Raw genomic sequence first — 15,619 nt, forward strand, 5'->3', positions numbered from 1 at the left:
CTGAGCAGTGGTTTGTAGTTCTCCTTGAAGAGGTCCTTTACATCCCTTGTAAGTTGGATTCCTAGGTCTTTTATTCTCTTTGAAACAATTGTGAATGGAAGTTCATTCATGGTTTGGCTCTCTGTTTGTCTGTTACTGGTGTATAAGAATGCTTGTGATTTTTGCACATTAATTTTGTATCCTGAGACTTTGCTGAAGTTGCTTATCAGCTTAAGGAGATTTTGGACTGAGACAATAGGGTTTTCTAAATATACAATCATGTCATCTGCAAACAGGGACAATTTGACTTCTTTTCCTAACTGAATACCCTTGATTTTTTTCTCTTGCCTGATTGCCCTAGCCAGAACTTCCAACACTATGTTGAATAGGAGTGGTGAGAGAGGGGACCCCTGTCTTGTGCCAGTTTTCAAAGGGAATGTTTCCAGTTTTTGCCCATTCAGTATGATATTGGCTGTGGGTTTGTCATAAATAGCTCTTATTATTTTGAGGTACGTTCTATCAATACCGAATTTATTGAGAGTTTTTAGCATGAAGGGCTGTTGAATTTTGTCAAAGGCCTTTTCTGCATCTATTGAGATAATCGTGGTTTTTGTCTTTGGTTCTGTTTATATGCTGGATTACGTTTATTGATTTGCGTATGTTGAACCAGCCTTGCATCCCAGGGATGAAGCCCACTTGATCATGGTGGATAAGCTTTTTGATATGCTGCTGGATTCGGTTTGCCAGTATTTTATTGAGGATTTTTGCATCGATGTTCATCAGGGATATTGGTATGAAATTCTCTTTTTTTGTTGTGTCTCTGCCAGGCTTTGGTATCAGGATGATGTTGGCCTCATAAAATGAGTTAGGGAGGATTCTCTCTTTTTCTATTGATTGGAATAGTTTCAGAAGGAATGGTACCAGCTCCTCCTTGTACCTCTGGTAGAATCCGGCTGTGAATCCGTCTGGTCCTGGACTTTTTATGGTTGGTAGGCTATTAATTATTGCCTCAATTTCAGAGCCTGCTATTGGTCTTTTCAGGGATTCAGCTTCTTCCTGGTTTAGTCTTAGGAGAGTGTAAGTGTCCAGGAAATTATCCATTTCTTCTAGGTTTTCTAGTTGATTTGCGCAGAGGTGTTTATAGTATTCTCTGGTGGTAGTTTGTATTTCTGTGGGGTTGGTGGTGATATCCCCTTTATCATTTTTGATTGCGTCTATTTGATTATTCTGTGTTTTCTTCTTTATTAGTCTTGCTAGCGGTCTGTCAATTTTGTTGATCTTTTCGAAAAACCAGTTCCTGGATTCATTGATTTTTTTGAGGGTTTTTTTGTGTCTCTGTCTCCTTCGGTTCTGCTCTGATCTTAGTTATTTCTTGCCTTCTGCTAGCTTTTGAATGTGTTTGCTCTTGCTTCTCTAGTTCTTTTAATTGTGATGTTAGGGTGTCAATTTTAGATCTTTCCTGCTTTCTTTTGTGGGAGTTTAGTGCTATAAATTTCCCTCTACACATTGCTTTAAATGTGTCCCAGAGATTCTGGTATGTTGTATCTTTGTTCTCATTGGTTTCAAAGAACATCTTTATTTCTGCTTTCATTTCGTTATGTACCCAGTAGTCATTCAGGAGCAGCTTGTTCAGTTTCCATGTAATTGAGCAGTTTTGATTGAGTTTCTTAGTCCTGAGTTCTAGTTTGGTTGCACTGTGGTCTGAGAGACAGTTTGTTATAATTTCTGTTCTTTTACATTTGCTGAGGAGTGGTTTCCTTCCAGCTATGTGGTCAATTTTGGAATAAGTGTGATGTGGTGCTGAGAAGAATGTATATTCTGTTGATTTGGGGTGGAGAGTTCTGTGGATGTCTATTAGGTCCTCTTGGTGCAGAGTTGAGTTCAATTCCTGGATATCCTTGTTAACTTTCTGTCTTGTTGATCTGTCTAATGTTGACAGTGGGGTGTTGAAGTCTCCCATTATTATTGTATGGGAGTCTAAGTCTCTTTGTAAGTCTCTAAGGACTTGCTTTATGAATCTGGGTGCTCCTGTATTGGGTGCATATATATTTAGGATAGTTAGCTCTTCCTGTTGAATTGATCCCTTTACCATTATGTAATGGCCTTCTTTGTCTCTTTTGATCTTTGATGGCTTGAAGTCTGTTTTATCAGAGACTAGTATTGCAACCCCTGCTTTTTTTTGTTCTCCATTTGCTTGGTAGATCTTCCTCCATCCCTTTATTTTGAGCCTATGTGTGTCTCTGCACGTGAGATGGGTCTCCTGAATACAGCAAACTGATGGGTCTTGACTCTTTATCCAATTTGCCAGTCTGTGTCTTTTAATTGGAGCATTTAGTCCATTTACATTTAAGGTTAAGATTGTTATGTGTGAACTTGATCCTGTCATTGTGATATTAACTGGTTATTTCGCTCATTAGTTGATGCAGTTTTTTCCTAGCATCGATGGTCTTTACATTTTGGCATGTTTTTGCAATGGCTGGTACTGGTTGTTCCTTTCCATGTTTAGTGCTTCCTTCAGGGTCTCTTGTAGGGCAGGCCTGGTTGTAATAAAATTTCTAAGCATTTGCTTGTCTGTAAAGGATTTTATTTCTCCTTCACTTATGAAACTTAGTTTGGCTGAATATGAAATTCTGGGTTGAAAATTCTTTTCTTTAAGAATGTTGAATATCGGCCCCCACTCTCTTCTGGCTTGGAGAGTTTCTGCCGAGAGATCTGCTGTTAGTCTGATGGGCTCCCTTTGTGGGTAACCCGACCTTTCTCTGTGGCTGCCCTTAACATTTTTTCCTTCATTTCAGCTTTGGTGAATCTGACAATTATGTGTCTTGGAGTTGCTCTTCTCGAGGAGTATCTTTGTGGCCTTCTCTGTATTTCCTGAATTTGAATGTTGGCCTGCCTTACTAGTTTGGGGAAGTTCTCCTGGATGATATCCTGAAGAGTGTTTTCCAACTTGGTTCCATTTTCCCCCTCACTTTCAGGCACACCAATCAGATGTAGATTTGGTCTTTTCACATATAATCCCATATTTCTTGGAGGCTTTGTTCATTTCTTTTTCCTCTTTTTTTCTCTAGACTTCTCTTCTCACTTCATTTCATTCATTTGATCTTCAATCATTGATACTCTTTCTTCCAATTGATCGATCGGTTAGTGAAGCTTGTGCATTTGTCACCTATTTCTCGTGTCATGGTTTTTATCTCTGTCAGTTCGTTTATGGCCTTCTCTGCATTGATTATTCTAGTTATCCATTCTTCCATTCTTTTTTCAAGATTTTTAGTTTCTTTGTGCTGGTTATGTAGTTCCTCCTTTAGCTCTGAGAAGTTTGATGGACTGAAGCCTTCTTCTCTCAGCTCGTCAAAGTCATTCTCCGTCCAGCTTTGATCCGTTGCTGGCGATGAGCTGCGTTCCTTTGGAGGGGGAGATGCGCTCTGATTTTTTGAATTTCCAGCTTTTCTGCCCTGCTTTTTCCCCATCTTTGTGGTTTTATCTGCCTTTGGTCTTTGATGATGGTGACCAACTGATGGGGTTTTGGTGTGGGTGTCCTTTCTGTTTGTTAGTTTTCCTTCTAACAGTCAGGACCCTCAGCTGTAGGTCTGTTGGAGATTGCTTGAGGTCCACTCCAGACCCTGTTTGCCTGGGTATCAGCAGTGGAGGCTACAGAATATAGAATATTGCTGAACAGCGAATGTTGCTGTCTGATTCTTGCTCTGGAAGCTTCGTCTCAGGGGTGTACCCTGCTGTGTGAGGTGTGAGGTGTCGGTCTGCCCCTAGTGGGGGATGTCTCCCAGTTAGGCTACTCAGGGATCAGGGACCCACTTGAGCAGGCAGTCTGTCCATTCTCAAATCTCAGCCTCTGTGCTGGGAGATCCACTGCTCTCTCCAAAACTGTCAGATAGGGTCATTTACCTCTGCCGAGGTTTCTACTGCTTTTTGTTGAGCTATGCCCTGTCCCCAGAGATGGAGTCTACAAAGACAGGCAGGCCCGCTTGAGCTGCGGTGGGCTCCACCCAGTTTGAGCTTCCCCATGGCTTTGTTTACCTACTTAAGCCTCAGCAATGGCAGGCGCCTCTCCCCCATCCTCGCTGCTGTCTTGCAATTAGATCTCAGACTGCTGTGCTAGCAACGAGGGAGGCTCCGTGGGTGTGGGACCCTCCCGTCCAGGTGTGGGATATAATCTCCTGGTGTGCTGTTTGCTAAGACCTTTGGTGAAGCGCAGTATTAGGGTGGGAGTTGCCCAGTTTTCCAGGTGTTGTGTGTCTCAGTTTCCCTTGGCTAGGAAAAGAGATTCCCTTCCCCCTTGTGCTTCCCAGGTGAGGTGATGGCTCGCCCTGCTTCAGCTCTCGCTGTTGGGGCTGCACCAGCTGACCAGCACTGATTTTCCAGACTCCCCAGTGAGATGAACCCAGTACCTCAGTTGAAAATGCAGAAATCACCTGTCCTCTGTGTCGCTCGCGCCGGGAGCTGGAGGCTGGAGCTGCTCCTATTTGGCCATCTTGCTCTGGTCCTACCAGCCATATTTCAAGTGATCGGTAGCCACATGTGACTAATGACTATCGTATTGGACAGGGCACACATAGAACATTTCCATCACTGTCGAATGTTCTGTTGGATAGTGTTTGAGGTAGTTATGTACCTATGTCTACTAACACCTCCGTTTTCAGGGAATTTTTTATGTGATCTTAAATATGCAACTTGAAACTGGAAGGATCATTTGAGTGTGCTAAAACCCAGTGGACGGTATTAAATTTGAGCAAAACTTTCACACAAGCTAGTCACTTGGATACAAGAAGAAGATAATTAATTTTTTGTGTGTGACACAAAACACAGAGTTTTTTTTTTAAGCAATGTAAAATGTAAATTGAAGCTGTATTTATTTTAATAGTTTTAAAGTAAGAATTTGCATTTGTAACATAGCTTTTTAAAACTGGAAAGGATTTTTTAAATTTCAACAGTCTGTATTTTTAATTTGGTTAGTAGATGGTTTCCTACTGGGAAAACATCATTGAATCATTTTAGTCTTAGGGAGAATTGAAAAAAAAAAAGAAAACTATCTTTTGCCTTCTTAAAGTATTAATACTCATGGGTAGACAAAACATTTTAGGTGTTCTATGAGGAAAAATGATCAAAATGTGATAAGTATACCTTTTTATGTCAAAATACATTAATAAATACATATCAGACCTGATGTAGAGCCTTATTTCTTGCCTGCTACAAGGCAAGAAAGGAATATTTTTGAGATTCTCTTTTTAGTATGTATTCCTACTATAGTTCTTTTAATACAGATGAGGAATTGAGGAAGACAAGGACTTAGACTTTGTATTTCACTTAACTTGCTCCATCTTATTTTAATTTTTCTCCTCCCCTTCTTTTCCTTCTCCATGATTGTTCAAGGTTGCCCAGCCTCATTAAAATTTTTAGTTTTAGGTTGATTTAGAGCTGACCTCATGAAAGTTATGTCAAGGTATAAGAAACATTAGACTTGCCTTGCCATATGGGGATTTACTTTCCAAAGGAGAGCTTGCCAGCTCATTAAATGAACCATGTGTGTAAAGTCCTGAGCATGAATTGTTTATCTGACACTTAGCACTCAAATATTAATAGCCATCGCTACTTGTAACATATTAGTGATAGTAGGTTATCAGTTGCTTCTCTGTTGGTGTAATCTTTGTGGAGGAATCTTTGTGGAGGATACTTTTGAACTGTGGATCTCCTGGTGTTATTAAGCTACCCACAGCAGCTTCCCTTTTGTCCCTCTTTATTGTCCCCTGCCCCAATAACTGTTCTCTGTAGTAAATTAAATACAGCCAAATCCCCTTCTTTATATATAAAAGTGATTAAAAACCTATGTAGCTCAATAAGAACTCATTGTTTGGATACAGAAGATACATAAGCCCTTAGAAGCACAGAGATTCAGATTTCCTTGTGTTGCTATTGTCCTCTCTTGTTAAATGCATTTTAAATCTACTGAGCTGTTCATGAAAATAGAACATGAAACAGCAGATGTCATAAAGCCTTCAGAAGAGCAACTATTACATACTTGCTGTAGTCGTTGTCTTTTTTAAAAGAGTATTTCTATAATTTTGTCTTTTATTGGCTTGCTTGACTATAATTTTTCTCTTTAATTTTTATTTAGGGCTTTGACTCTATCTTCTCCTGAAGTTCGATTCCACATGGACAGTGAAACTCATGATCCTATAGATCTGCAGACCAAGGAACTTAGGTTTGTAATTTTTTTTGATGGGCAGTAGATAAGATTTTTTATTTTAAATGTCATGTCTACTATAAGTACTAATAACTAAAACATTTATATACAAAATAACGATTAGGGTCATGATTTCTACATTATTTGGCTTACGAAGGACAGAAAAGTAAATTTAAGCTCGGTTTTTCTTCTGTAAAACTGCGTTTAGTCGTGTAATATAAGAACTTTCAATTTGAATTTGTTTGCTTTGATGTGTGATGTATTAGAACTTGACTAGTAATAGTTATAGTAAGATAAAAAAAGATTACCCTGATTAATTTCTAAAGTAGAATATACTATAGTGCAGGGGTTCCCAGCCCCTGGGGTATGAGCATTACCACCTGAGATCCGCCTTCTGTCAGATCAGTGGCAGCATTGGATTCTCATTGGAGCGCCAGCCCTATTGTGAACTGTGCATAGGAGGGATCTAGGTTGCACACTTCTTATGAGAATCTAATGCCTGATGAAACCATCCTTTCCTCCCCTCGTCGCATAGAAGAATTGTTTTCCATGAAACCAGTCCCTGGTGCCAGAAAGATGGGGGGTAGGATAGAATAATGGATAGTAGGATAGATAGTAGGGTAGAATAACGGTGAAGATCGTGGGCTCTGAAGCCAGACTCCCTAGGTTTGGATGCCTCTGCTGTTACTACTATTATATCGCGAACTAAAGTAGTTATATGACCTCTGTATGCCACAATTTATTTGTCTGTAAATTGCCTATGACTGATAATGGCACCTACCTCATAGGGTGCTGTGAGGGTGATGTTAGCTATTGTTGTTTATTGATTTAGTTAAGATGTAGGAAACAAGAATTTTTTTGTTAAATCAGAGTTTAGGCCTCTTTCCCTGCCTCTTATTTATATTAAGATAATTCTGGAATTCAACATGCATATGCACTTTTCTAATAGATGACCAAGGGTTAAAAATGGGAATATACTCAAATTTTTTACTTAGAACCAATATGTGCTTTAGTGCTATTATAATATCTAAAAATCCCTTATAGTAGAACTTCTATGTATGTCTAATGTTAATGCTAATAATGAGCCCAGTACTAAGAGCTTTTATGAGCAAAAGGTTGACACTAGCTTTGCCAAAGTAAAACGCCCGTCATTTCTTCTTACCAAGAAGAAGAAAGAACACATTTCTAAGATGTCCCCATATGATTGGAGGTCTTTCTAATATTTTTTAAATGAATATAGTTTAGAAATATTGTTAAGAAGTTACAAGATGAAACCTGAATGAAAGGTTAATACTATGTGTTCATTGACTTGCAAGACAGAAAGCACTGTATCGACAGAAGATGGATCATTTTCTAAACTAACCTGAAAATGGATGTGAATAACTATATAGAGAATGACAGCAGTATCAGATTGGTTGAGAGTTTTGAAGTCAGATTGTGTGAACTCAAATTCTCATACTGCTAATAACTCTCACCTTGAGCAAGAGAATAATGAACATATCCTCAGTTTTCTCATCTGTAAAACAGTGTGTAGGGGGGTGTGTGTGTGTTGAGGGCGGGATGTACTTATAGCACACTGACTGACCCATTAGAAGTATCGAAATTAGCTATTATAAATATGGCCTCTTCATTTGAGTAATTTATTGTTAAAAATTTTGGTTTTTAAGCCAAAATTTATATGATCTAAATAGCTTTTAATTCTTGTAAACTTTATTGATTTACAATTAAATAAAAATATTTTTGGACCTAGTAAAAATGCTTGTTTTCATTTTATATATAAATAGAGTAGTAAAGCTTCTGTTTTTGAGTGCAATTTTGTTGTTGTTTTTTGACCCAGAGCCTTGCTCTGTCACCCAGGCTGGAGTGCAGTGATGCAATCTCGGCTCACTGCAACCTCCACCTCCTGAGTTCAAGTGATTCTCATGCCTCGGCCTCTTGAGTACCTGGGACTACAGGCATGTGCCACCAGACCTGGCTAATTTTTTTATATTTTTAGTAGAGTCGGGGTTTCGCCATGTTGGCAAGACTGGTCTCGAACTCCTGGGCTCAAATAATTTGCCCGCCTCAGCCTCCCAAAGTGCTGGGATTACAGGTGTGAGCCACTGCAACTGGTTGAGTGCAATTTGTATAGTCTCCTCTAGCATGTAAGATTTGCTCTAGCATGTAAGGTTTACTCATGCAGTAGTTGCATAATAAGAGATTGTTAGCAGAGTAACTGAGAGATGAAAGAATCGTAAGTTATTTAAAATACAGATGTACACAGACATATGAATGTTTACATAGGAAATGCTCTTATTATCTTCTTTGTAACAAAGGTAACCTGTGAAAAAATATGATATATAGAAGTCTCAGATTCTTTTTTTGTTTTGTTTAATGCTTTTTCCATTGGCAGGGAAACAAATTCCATGGTTGAAGAATTTATGTTACTTGCCAATATTTCTGTTGCAAAAAAAATTCACGAGGAATTTTCTGAACATGCTCTGCTTCGAAAACATCCTGCTCCACCTCCGTCAAATTATGAAATTCTTGTTAAGGCAGCTAGGTCAAGGGTAAGGTCCTATAGTTTGAAAAATCATCTATTTGTGTTTTCATCTACCTGTTGTTCTAAATAATTTACATTCATATTTCCATAAAGGTTTTATTGTTTGTTAATAACAAGAATATGCCAACAGTTCTTTTTTCTTTTGTTTTTTTTTTGGGGGGGATAGGGTCTCACTGTCACCCAGACTGCAGTACGGTGGCACGATCTCGGCTCACTGCACCCTCCATCTCCCAGTCCTAAGCCCTCCTCCTGCCTCAGCCTCTGGAGGAGCTGGGACTGCAGGCGCACACCACCATGAGTGGCTAATTTTTTGTATTTTTGTGGTAGAGATAGGTTTTCACTATGTTGCCCAGGCTGGTCTCAAACTCCTGGACTCAAGTAATTGTCTCATCTCAGCCTCCCAAAGTGCTGTGCTGGGATTGCAGGTATGAACCACCGCACCCAGCCTAATGTTTTTCACCGTATGCTAAAGCCAGATGTTTAGACTAAGATATATGTAGCGTCCTGGTCATATAAAACTCTTCCATATTTCCTTGCCTTTATGCATGTTTCATATGTCTATGTTGCTTCATGGCTCCTGTCAACCGCTTAACTTTACAAATAATGTATTTTGTTTTTGTTTTTATTTTTGGGTTTTTTTGGGTTTTTTTACTTCAACTCAGTTAAATCCTTTACATTTCATGTTCGTAAGAAAAGTATATTTATTCCATACATGGAAAAGAGGAAACTATAGAAAGAGCACATTTTTTCAGCCCTGTATACCCACTGCTTCTTGTTAGTAGATTTTCATTTATGGGTGCTTACCCCTTGGGTAACTATGGCTTACATTGCTTTTCCTTGGATTACCTAGTTAGGCCCTATCTTTCTCATCTAGAAGAGAGGGAGCAGTAATGTTGGACTGCAGAGCATTAGTCTAACATGATGGCATTGGTTTCTGATTTTTGGATCAGACCTTTATGGCATGCATGCCCAGCTTCTCCAGATTCATAGGAATTGAATCAGCTTCTCACTCCTCTGCTCCAAGGCTTATTCTGTAAATAGGAATTTTTTTTCCTTCATTATCTTACTTCTTCCAAAGACCTAAGAGAAGAGATGTATATTTGACTCATCTTCCTAGGGTAGAACAAGGCAGCTAAATTTGATGAATCCCAACATTGTTCTAATGGAACTGTAGTGACCAGTACAGTTTTGTTTCTGGCTATTACTTCTACTTTGAAGGGAAGGAAAATAACGAAAACATGATGTTTGTTCAGTCAGATCAGTTATATTTTGAAGACATAATGATACTGACTTAGAAATGTTTAATATGGTGCTCTTCCTTTCTTTTTGTTTACAGAATTTGGAAATCAAGACTGATACAGCCAAGTCTTTGGCTGAGTCTTTGGATCGGGCCGAATCTCCTACTTTTCCATATCTAAACACTCTGTTGAGAATATTAGCCACTCGCTGTATGATGCAGGCTGTGTACTTCTGTTCTGGAATGGATAATGATTTTCATCACTATGGCTTAGCATCTCCAATATACACACATTTTACTTCACCCATCAGAAGGTATTTTTTTTATGAAATTAAAGGAGATAGAAAATAGTTAATTTTGAATTTTAAAAGCACATATTAGTACTGACATACTACGGTTCTTATTTCTCCTTCATCTGTCTAGATACGCAGATGTCATCGTTCATCGGCTTTTGGCTGTGGCTGTTGGGGCTGACTGTACTTATCCAGAGTTGACAGACAAACACAAGCTTGCAGATATATGTAAAAATCTAAATTTCCGGCACAAAATGGCTCAATATGCCCAACGTGCATCAGTGGCTTTTCATACCCAGGTATTTGCCTTCTGTCGATACTGCTAGAAAAGATGAAGTTTTGTTCATTTTTAATTTAATTTCAATTTCTTTGTTAATTTCAAAATATTTTAAGACTAAATAAGTTGTATGTTATTTTACAGTTATTTTTCAAAAGCAAAGGAATAGTAAGTGAAGAAGCCTATATTTTATTTGTAAGAAAGAATGCCATTGTGGTATTAATTCCAAAGTATGGTTTAGAAGGGACAGTCTTTTTTGAAGAAAAGGACAAACCAAACCCACGGCTTATTTATGATGATGAGGTACAGTATTTCTCATGTTTGTTTTCTTTTCTGGGGGCACTTTTTCTTTGGGAGTTCATAAATGGCACCCATAAAGCATAAAATTATTTTTTGTACCCTGAAGAATTTATCCAGATCTCCAAATACATGCCAGGAAATCTACATTTAATTTTGCCAACTAAGCTATGGTTTTACTCCCAATTTCCCACCACTATATATCTTCTCATATGCAATTGTTGTCTTTGATTTTTTCTTTTATACCATGTAAAGTTTTGCCCTACATGCACCAATAAAGTAAAGGAATAAATGACTATTTACAACTCAGGGAAGAAACTTTTTTTTTTTTTTAACTTACTTCCAGTGTTTCTTATGTGACACACATACTCCCTATTCACCTTAGGAGAACCACAGCCCTGAGAGAATATTTGAACAATAAACTGGCCAAAGTACCTTTGTGTTCCTCTACTAAACTAAAAATTTCCTATTTATTAGTGAGTTGATAAATTAATCACCAAGGTTTTAATGAACATATATATATTAGAACTATCTTAATGAAGGAGAAAGTATGCACATAAATAGGTCATATTTATGTGAGACTACTAGGTTTCTGGCCTTTGTTATGTTGAACACGTAGATGCTTACTAATTTTTATATTTAAACTTTCACTATGTAAGATAAATTGTAAAGGGTTAGAACAAAGCCTCAAATGTAAGGAAGCAATTAAGAATGATAAAATGTGTTTTGTTTAGATACCTTCACTTAAAATAGAAGATACAGTGTTCCATGTATTTGATAAAGTTAAAGTGAAAATCATGTTAGACTCATCTAATCTTCAGCATCAGAAAATCCGAATGTCCCTGGTAGAACCACAGGTAAGGCCAAACTTAATATTTCCTTGTTGTGATGGAACAAACAGTACATATTTTGTCAGAGAGAGGGACATAGTTATTTCTGTTTAATGTTAGAGGGAACCCTATAAGTAGTGTAGAAACCAAATATTTGCATAGCAAATCCTGTTTTCTCATTGATTTCTTTAGGCCACGGGATTCTAGACATCTGAGATTCTGCTCAGGTCTTTGGTGGCAAAATAAAAAGATCTTCCATTCTCCTGCCTAGTCTTTTCTGTCTAGAAGTTTTGAACTCTGCACTTTGAAGATGAAGTGTAGGTTTTTCACCTAAGATACTGGTTCTTAACCTTTGTCCTTCCCCAGCACACTTGAAACCTCTGATTCTGTCGATCACAGTGGCTCCCCATGGGGAAGGCTGTTTTATAGTTAAAAAGAACACTTCCTAAATGACATGCTTCTCACCTATTGAGACCATGTCTACCTTCTGCATTTTTGAACCACTGTTACTTTGTAAAATACATTCTGTGTATAAAACCTTTAATTAGCCCCCTTTCCCCTCCCTACCACTACATCCTTTTAAATTTGAAACTGGCAGTGGGGAAGGGGAAGATGAGGATGAGATGTATTTTATCCTTTAAATCACCTTATTTCCCCCCATTTGCATTATCTTAGATACCAGGAATAAGCATTCCTACCGATACTTCAAACACAGACCTTAATGGACCAGAGAAAAAGAAGATAAAGCTTGGAAAATAGCTATATTCAACAGAAATCTTCAAAGACTGGTTTTATTTTTAAAAGAAAAAACTTGAAAGAACACTTCTAAGCCTAAGTGTGTGATACAGTTTGTTACTTTTAAGTACATTTTAATAATTTCAGACATTTGCATTTTTATTGAATGGTTGACTGTATCTGTCCCATCATACTGCTTTACTTCTGGGTTGAACAGAATTATTTATGCAGAATAATTCAATTGAATATCCATCACTTAAATACAGTGACAGGATAGCAACTTCAGGGATCTGTAAAGATCATTTAAATGGAGTGCTCATCTCATTGAGGAGCAGATTAATTTTGCATAAGTACTCTGATTATTTAATATTTGTAGGAAAAAACTTTCATTTTCCTACAGAGGAAAATAGAACAATCTTAGAAGCAAGGAACAATCTTCTTTTCTAAGTCTTGGAAGCTGTCAGTGTTGAGGATGTAATCTCCTTTGCCATCTTTAATTCACCTAATTTACACTAAGTATTCTCTTACTGTCTTTAAAAGCTTCCTGTATTTTATTAGTGGTCCTTGAACAACTGTGAATGTTTGGGAATTGGTAGAAAGGCAAGAAGCAGTATATTTTGACCTGACTGGAAAGATGGTTGTTTTTATTACCAGGTAATAAGTGTGATCATCATTGTTGAACTTCAGCTCCAGTGTCTCTCCAGAATAAGACATTGGCATTCAAATGTCTGTATCTTGTTACTTACAAAATAAAAAACAGATAATTAGTGGCTTTTAAATTGTAGTTGTATCAGTGTATGTACACGAGGGGAACTGTATAAAGGCATACTAAAGGGAACAGATTAAAATAAGTATTATTAATAAAATTTGGTGTGCCAAACTACTTCCTTTGCTAATCACAGAGATTGGTAATGATTAAATTAATGCCTTCAGGAATATTTTGGGATAGGGTTGCCTTAAAACGTTTTACTTGGCTTATTTATTCAATTTCTAAAGCACTTACGGTGTGTCAGGTTCCACTCAAGTAAACTCTGTCTTCAAGGAGCTTGCAGTATAGTGAGAAAAGCCTGGCAAGTAAATCAGCAGGTATACCAAATAGGTAGTCATTTAGGCACTCAGTAAATGTTGACTAATTTTTCCAGTTTCCTATTACTGAGGAAAACCTCCATACATTGAGACAGAAACTTGTGTCAGTTGGAGGAAAATAGACTTGAGTAGTCTTTGGTCCAAGTAAAATGGGTCAATGACACTAAGAGTAGGAGTCAAAAAACCTTTTCTGTGAGTGCTGGAACATTTTAGACTTTGTTGGCTATGGTCTGTATTGCAACTATAGTACACAACTCTGCCGTTGATAGTGTGTAAGGAGCCATATACAATACATAAACAAATCAACATGACTGTGTTCCAACAAAGCCTGATTTGTTAAGTTTCATATATAGTCATGTGTCACTTAATGACGGGGATACGTTCTGAGACATGTCACTTGGCAATTACATCATTGTGTGAAAATCATGATGTAATTACACAAACCTAGATGGTATACCCTCTGGTATCCTATATGGGACAACCTATGGCTCCTAACCTATAAACCTATATGGCATATTACTGTACTGATTGCTGTAGGCAGTTGTAACACAGTGCTAAGTATTTGTATATCTAAACATATCTAAACATAGAAAAGGTACAGTAAAAAAAAATATATAGGTATATGTAAGATATAAAATGGTATACCTATTTAGGACATTTACCATGAACAAGTTGGCAGGACTGGAAGCTGGCTCTGGGTGAGTCAGTAAGTGGTTAGTGAATGTGAAGGCCTATATTACTGTGCACTACTGTAGGCTCTTATAAACACTGTACACTTAGGCTACGTAATTTCACTATGATGTTACCATGGCTGTGTCCCCAGGCAATAGGAATTTTTCAGCTCCATTGAAATCTTACGGGATCATCATGATATATTTGGCCATTGTTGACCAAAAGTTATGCAGCACGTCATTATAATTTTGATGTCACAAAACATTACTCATTTGATTCTCCCCACCCCTGCCAACCATTTAAAAAACTTTGCCGGCTAGGTGCAGTGGCTCACGCCTGTAATCCTAGCATTTTGGGAGGCCGAGATGGGTGGATCACCTGATATCAGGAGTTCGAGACCAGCCTGGCCAACATGGTAAAACCCCATCTCTACTAAAAATACAAAAACTTAGCTGGGTGTAGTGGCAGACGCCTGTAATCCCAGCTACTTGGGAGGCTGAGGCAGGAGAATCACTTTAACCTGGGAGGCGGACGTTGCAGTGAGCCGAGATCGCACCACTGGAGTTCAGCCTGAGCGACAAGAGTGAGACTCTTGTGGTGTTCATGGTTAGTGTGTTGAAGATGAGCCAGGTACCTAATGCGACACATTTTCTGCAGGTCAGCAGTAATATTTCAGGGTACAGTTGAGGAGGAAAGAAGAAAATGACACATTGATAACATAGGTCTTTATTTCCTAGGGGTACATATGAATTATTCCTTTTTGAATGAGACAGTTTTTAAAAGTTGATTTATAAATACAAAAATACATTCTCCAAAGATAGTATTTCCAAACTCTTATATACGCATCTACTCCCAACATGGATATAAGTTTTTTTTAAAAAAATAGTTGTATATAACATACATATCTGCCCCAGTGTTACTTCACAGGCCTATGCCCTACAGGAACTCCACTCTCCGAGCCCCTTTTTCTCTTCGTTCTCCCACACTCTTATTCTCCCACATCCCTACCCACGTTTGAGCTGGAAAGGATGTCCCTACCCTAGGCATGAGGTATATTATTCTGGGCACCACACATTTGCCCCATAGATAACAATACATGTGATGATGTCGCTAGTACTACCTTTCCAGTATTTACATATTTAAAAGTAGTAACTAGAACAGTTATCACAGGAACTAAGAATTTTCCCCACAGAGGTGAACAGTTTAAGAACTAACATTTCAGGAAACCTGTTTAATTTCCTTTTTTGTATCTTCGATAAGTTTTATATCTAAGATTTCTGGGTTATAATTCATCTGTATGTTCAAGCTTTTATGTAAAAATATATAGGGCCTTCAGTTTTAACATAGTTTCTTCACATGTTCTCAGAACTGCTAAATTCAGTGCTATCAGGAAGGCTTAATAAGTAGTTCATTGACCCTGTCAGATAGGAGCACTCAGCTCTGTCACAATTTGTTGTTAAACACATCACTCAATG

General features: G+C 37.9%; 1 protein-coding gene across 3 annotated transcripts in view; it reads left to right on the top strand.

Annotated features, from left to right (window-relative positions):
* LOC105481762 (DIS3 homolog, exosome endoribonuclease and 3'-5' exoribonuclease) overlaps positions 1–12,532 on the top strand; it is a 28,404-nt gene extending 15,872 nt beyond the window's left edge. For all 3 annotated transcript variants that reach the window (XM_011741497.3, XM_011741496.3, XM_011741499.3), the window contains exons 15-21: positions 6,107–6,193; positions 8,568–8,724; positions 10,054–10,268; positions 10,378–10,546; positions 10,669–10,827; positions 11,556–11,678; positions 12,327–12,532. In XM_011741497.3, the coding sequence (XP_011739799.2) occupies positions 6,107–6,193; positions 8,568–8,724; positions 10,054–10,268; positions 10,378–10,546; positions 10,669–10,827; positions 11,556–11,678; positions 12,327–12,410 (994 nt within the window). In that variant the 3' untranslated portion in view covers positions 12,411–12,532. The remainder of the gene's footprint in view (positions 1–6,106; positions 6,194–8,567; positions 8,725–10,053; positions 10,269–10,377; positions 10,547–10,668; positions 10,828–11,555; positions 11,679–12,326) is intronic.
* The last annotated feature ends 3,087 nt before the right edge of the window (positions 12,533–15,619 follow it).

The sequence above is a fragment of the Macaca nemestrina genome, chromosome 16 (assembly GCF_043159975.1).
Source record: "Macaca nemestrina isolate mMacNem1 chromosome 16, mMacNem.hap1, whole genome shotgun sequence".
NCBI classification, from domain to species: Eukaryota; Metazoa; Chordata; class Mammalia; order Primates; family Cercopithecidae; genus Macaca; species Macaca nemestrina.